At 50.4% G+C, this 6,000-nt stretch overlaps 1 protein-coding gene across 1 annotated transcript in view; it reads right to left on the bottom strand.

Annotated features, from left to right (window-relative positions):
* The window catches only part of Uck2 (uridine-cytidine kinase 2), a 71,158-nt gene extending 65,398 nt beyond the window's left edge, over nucleotides 1-5,760 (bottom strand). Inside the window, exon 1 of the mRNA XM_048356809.1 lies at nucleotides 5,382-5,760. Coding sequence (XP_048212766.1) covers nucleotides 5,382-5,480 — 99 coding nt within the window. The 5' untranslated portion in view covers nucleotides 5,481-5,760. The remainder of the gene's footprint in view (nucleotides 1-5,381) is intronic.
* Between the last annotated feature and the right edge of the window lie 240 nt (nucleotides 5,761-6,000).

The following is a 6,000-nucleotide window of genomic DNA, read 5'->3' on the forward strand; positions in this document are numbered from 1 at the left end:
TAGCTACTCAGGAGGCTGAGATCTAAGGATCACAGTTCAAAGCCAGCCCAGGCAGAAAAGTCCATGAGATTCTTATATCCTTATTGGAGATACTCAGAAAAGGCCAGAAGTGGCACTGTGGTTTAAGTGGTAGAGCCCTAGCCTTGAGCACAAAGAGGCTCAGGAACAGTGCCCCAGCACTAACTTCAAGTCCTAGGACCCACACACACACACACACAAAAAAAAAAGCAAAAATTCATAACCAAGAAGTAAATAGCTGAGGCCAAGGGTACTAAAGACCAACCCAGGAGACAAGAGCAAAAATATCAATGAGAGCAGATAAGACACAGTATGAAAACAGAGGAGGGGGCTGGGAATATGGCCCAGTGGCAAGAGCGCTTGCCTCATATACATGAAGCCCTGGGTTCAATTCCTCAGCACCACATACATAGAAAATGGCCAGAAGCGGCACTGTGGCTCAAGTGGCAGAGTGCTAGCCTTGAGCAAAAAGATCCCAGGAACAGTGCTCAGGCCCTAAGTCCACACCCCAGGACTGGCAACAAAAACAAAACAAATGAACGAAAACAGGAGTCACATTTGGTGGGTAATAGAATTTACGTGGTGCTGAAGATTAGGCCTTGTTCTATTTTTGTCTGTTTTGTTTTTGTGCTGGTACTAGGGCTTCAATAAAGGGCCTGGGTACTAACCCCTAGATTTTTCCCTGCTCAAGTTTGGCAGCAGTAGCACTTGAGCCACTTGAGACACACCTCTACTTCTGGCTTTTTGGTGGTTAATTGGAGATAAGAATCTTACAGAGATCCTCAGATCTTAGGCCCCTCTGAGGTGTTTTTTGTTGTTTTTTAAATCTATATGCTTGATAATGGGGGAGAATTATCCCCAAGAAAACAATGAAGTGGCTTTGTGAAGGAGAAGCCAACTCTGACTCCAGGAGGACAAAAGCAAAAGTCAAAAAGAAGAAAGGGAATGGCACCTAAAAGTGGTGGATATACATGCATTTTATTCCCCTCCTTTATGGTTACTTTGCCCAAACTGGCTGAGAATTCCAGATCCTCCTAAGTCTACCTCTCAAATAGCTGATTAATAGCCTGAATCATCAGCCTGGTTGAGAATCTCTGTCATCTAGATCAGAATAACTTCTCCAACCCATCCCATTTTTCAGGGTTTATTTTCTGTCTCTTCATCTGCCCACTACCTATCTTTATTTCTCTACCTCGCTTTTGTAGTACTTCCTAGGGTTTAAACCTCATGATCTATCAATGAATTATATTCCCAGACTGGGCACTAGCCCTGAGCATTTCTTACCTAGGACTAGTGCTCTACCACTTTGAGCCACTGTTCAAAGTTTTCTGGTGGTTAATTGTAGATAAGAGTCTCACAGACTTTCCTGCCTGGGCTAACTTTGATCTTCAGTCCTCGATCCTCAGATCTCATTCACCTGAGTAGCTAGGATTACAGGCTTGCGACACCAGCACCCAGCCCCAGCCTATTTTAAAATGTGTTTTAATGATGATTTGAAATTATCAGTCCAGCCAAGTTTACAAGAAGCACCAATTCATCTTCATCTACAAAATGAACTTAAAAATGTGCTGATACATAGAGCCGCAATAGCTATTCCTGCCTCCAACTATTAGAGCAGACACAACACAGAAATTATAGCCATAGAAAAAGGCCTCTGACGCCTCAAGGGAATTACTCTTTCTCATAAAGAGGACCAGAGAATGGAGAGAAAACAATCCAGATCTACAAAGTTACAAAGGAACCTGCATTCCCATTCCTTCAGGTTAAGGACCTGCAAGCCAACATTCATTCAGTTATTTCCAAGTCTGAAAAAAAAAAAAAAAAAGGAAAAATCTGTGTTGGGCTGGGAATGTGGCTTAGTGGTAGAGTGCTTGCCTAGCATGCATGAAGCCCTGGGTTCCATTCCTCAGCACCACATAAACAGAAAAAGCCAGAAGTGGCACTGTGGCTCAAGAGGTAGAGTGTAGCCTTGAGCAAAAAGAAGCCAGGGACAGTGCTCAGGCCCTGAGTCCAAGCCCCAGGACTGGCAAAAAAAGAAAGAAAAAGAAAAAAAAAATCTGTGTTATAGCGTTGGGTCTTAGTTCTTAAACCAGCAGAAAGGATGGGAAAAGCACTGGTCTAGTCCTAGCTCTGCCACTAACTACATGATTTGAATACATTATATTAATTCAGGCCTCACTTTTCTCCTCTCCAAGGGATGACACTGCACATGTGAGGCCTTTGGTGAGACCTCCAGCAATCCCCAAAACAAAAATAAAAAGTGGTAGCTGGGGGCTGGGAATATGGCCTAGTGGTAGAGCGCTCGTCTCGTATACATGAAGCCCTGGGTTCGATTCCCCAGCACCACATATATAGAAAATGGCCAGAAGTGGCGCTGTGGCTCAAGTGGTAGAGTGCTAGCCAGGGACAGTGCTCAGGCCCTGAGTTCAAGCCCCAGGACTGGCAAAAAAAAAAAAAAAAGTGGTAGCTGGGAATGTGCCTTAGTGGTAGAGTGTATGCCTAGCATTCATGAAGCCCTGAGTTCAATTGCTCAGTACCACATAAACAGAAAATGCTGGAAGTAGCTCTATGGCTCAAGTGGTAGAATGCCCTAGACCTCAGTCAAGCCCCAGGACTGGCAAAAAAAAAAAAAAAAATGATAAGACTGTTGTACTGCAGAGGCTGAGGTTCCTTCTAGCTCTAAAACTGCCAGGTGCTAACTATGCTCTTAACCCTGTCTTATGCCAAATTCCTTTAATCAGCACACCATCAACACACCTTCCAGCCCCCCTCTGCACCACTGCCATCAGAGGTAGTGTATTCATGCTGATCACCAAAGAAGGGGGAAAGTAATCTACCATTTCCTCAGTGGAAAGGTACTAATAACAAAATCAAAATATAATTGCAGCCAAATGACTACAAGTTGGAATTTAAGGCATTCAATGCTCCTTAAAACTAATTCTGTTCTGTTGTTTTTGAGTCTTGCCTATACTAGGGGTTGAACTCAGGACCTGGGCACTGTCCCTGAGCTTCTTTTGCTCAAGGCTAGCACTCTATCACTTGAACCACAGCACCACTTCTGGCTTTTTCTGCATATATAGTACTGAGGAATCGAACCCAGGGTTTCATGCATGCTAGGCAAGCACTCTACCACTAAGACACATTCCAAGCCCACCTAAGCTTTTTTTTTCCCCTCAAAACTAGTACTGTACTGGAGTTAAAGCTCCAGTTCAGGCTTTGGGGTGATTAATTGGAGATTAATTGGAGAGTCTCACAAACTTCCTGTCCAACCTGGCTTAGAATGGCAATCCTCAGATCTCAGCCTTCAGAAGAGCTAGGATCACAGACATGTGCCACCAGGCTTTATTTTGCTTTGTAGATGAGGGTCTTCTACACAACACAGGCTAGCCTGGAACTTGCCCATGTGGCCATGAAACTCCTGATCCTCCTGCTTCAGCCTCCTTAGCAGTGGGATTACATTAAATACGCTCCCAGGATGTTACGTGTGTATAAAACTTTTAAATGGTAACAGACTGTATCATATTACCAAAATGTACAACAGGCTTTGAGACTGCATGCAAACCAACATTTCCTTTGTTGGGAGGCCCCTGCTGTTTTTTGTTCTAAGAATTAGCAACTACCATAAAGGCCCAGAGTGACCACCGGCACCCAAGTAATACTCAAAATGGATACTCATTACCAACTGACTACAGTTTAACAGGAATAAGGAGGATGGAGCTATTTTACCTTTTTTTTTAAGGCTCACTTTTCACTTCTGTGGTGACTAAATTATTTAGATTATCAAGTTCACTGTTTCTAAATGCTCCACTCCTCTTTTCCCCCACAGATGGGCTGGACAAATACACCAGGCCTAGCGCTGGGAATGCAGCAATGAAAAAAAAAGGTCTCCACACAATAAGAATGTTACAGAAACACGTCAGAAATAATTCTTTTTTAAAAAAGAAGTTTCCTAGAAGGACACCTAGTTTTGCTCTGAATTGCTAGAACTACTAAACAACACATTCCAAAACTTACTTTTAAAAAAATCAGCTAGGAATCAAATGGAACATAAACTTCAGAGCCATAAAGAAAGCACACAGATTCCTATCAACGGAAGGTAGGGTTGAAATTAACTTAGTCACTAAAGGAGGTCCACAGCGCCAACCATCGCGTCTGGGCCCACGGTGCCCAAGTAGTCCAGGCGTGGAGGGGGAAAAAGAGAAAAGCAAAATGGAGGAGGGGCCCACGGAGAAGGCAGCCAGGGAGCCCAAACCTCGTGGCTCGCTTCTCATGGCGCCAACCCGCCTTCCTGCTCCGCGCTCCCCAATCCTGGAGGGCATCATTGCGCCTCCCCAGCCTGGCAGCGCGCAGCGCCCCGCTCCCGCCATCTCCCCGCGTGGGGGGCCCGAGCTCCGGGGCAACTTGGAGGCTTCCAAATGTCAGAAAACGAGAAGCCACATATTAAAAAAAAAAAAGAAGAAGAAAGACGGGACAGTAAAAGAAGGGCTCCACCCTTCACCTGCAGGGAGAAAAATAATTTAAAAAAAACAACCTAGATTTGGATTAGGACGTCCCTTCTGGCCCCGTTGATTTAAAACAAAGAGGCTCTGAGGAGAGTCCCACACGGGGACCCCTTTCCTTCCATCTCAGACGCGTTAAGACGCGGGCGCCCAAGAGCGCCGAGCCAGTACAACTTTCTCATGGAAGCCAACCACATTTCCTCTTTCAACCATAAAAGATTAGAAGCTCCAACGACCGACTCGTGAGTGCCACCGCACCTAGTTGGGGGGGAGGGGCTCTGGTTTTTACCACGGAAAGCCCTGCAATCCCCAGGTGGGCTCCCCGTTCCCGGGGACGCCGCCACGCGCGTTCCCGCCACCCTCGCCAACCCTCCAGGGTCAGGCGTCCCGGATCGCTCCGCCCTCGGCCAGCCGGGCTGCGCCGCGGGGCAAACAGATAGGAACCAGGCCGAGAGAAGGGGCGACCGGGGGTCTTATGGGGAGGTGGGAGAGAGGACAGAGGAAAGGAACCCAACACCAGACTTGCAAAACAGCAAAGCATCCGCTTTTGCTGCCCATCCCCCACAGGACCCTGGCCACGAGTTCCAGCCGCCGGGAGCGCGCCGGCCCTGCGATCGCAGCCAGGGACCCCAGGGACCTTCCACCGCCCAGGTTTCCCAGGTCTCGGCTCGCAGACCCCGACCAACCCAGCCATTCACCCAAGGCCCCCATCCTGCGGCGCCCCCAGAGCCAGGACGCGGCCGGGAGCCCAGGCGCGCGCGCCACGCGGTGGCTGCTGCAACTGACACGGCCCGCGGCCACATGCGCCGCCGCGGGGCCCGGGCCGGGGAGGAGGGAAAGGCGGGGAGCGCGGCCCCGCCGTACCTTGCCGCTGGCCGTGCCCCCGCTGACGCCGATCAGGAAGGGTTCCCCGCCGTTGGGCTGCTGGTGGTTCTGAAGGGTCTGCTCGCTGTCCCCGGCCATGGCTCGCGCCGCCCCTCGCCTCCCGCCGCCTGCGCGAACGGACGGACGCACGCACGCTCCTCGGATCCCCGGCTCCCTGCCCGCGTCCGCGTCGAGGTCCCGCCGCCGCCGCTGGGCGCTGCGGAGGTCGAGGTGGCGGCGGCTGCTGCCGATCGCCCGCCGGCTTAGCCTGCTCAGAGCTAAGGAGATGAGTTGGCTTTCCCGGAGGAGCTGACAGCCTTCTTGTGCCCGCAGCGGCCGGCGAGGTTTACATCCCTCCCAGGGCGAGGACAGCGTGATGCTGCGCCTCCAATCCGGGCGGGCACCGCGCTGCTATTCGCCGACCAGTCAGGCCCCAGCCTCCGCCCCGCCCGGGCCCCGCCGCCGCCGCCGCCCGCCGCCGGCCGCCCACCGCCCGAAGTCTCTGGGAAAGGTGTGAACCCGACTCTCTGCGCCTCACCCACCCGCCCGCCCGGTTAACCCTTTCCCAGACGCCCTCCGGCGGACCCTGGCTGGAAAGAGAACAGGCTTGTTCAGTGTT

This window comes from Perognathus longimembris, chromosome 11 (assembly GCF_023159225.1).
Source record: "Perognathus longimembris pacificus isolate PPM17 chromosome 11, ASM2315922v1, whole genome shotgun sequence".
NCBI lineage: Eukaryota > Metazoa > Chordata > Mammalia > Rodentia > Heteromyidae > Perognathus > Perognathus longimembris.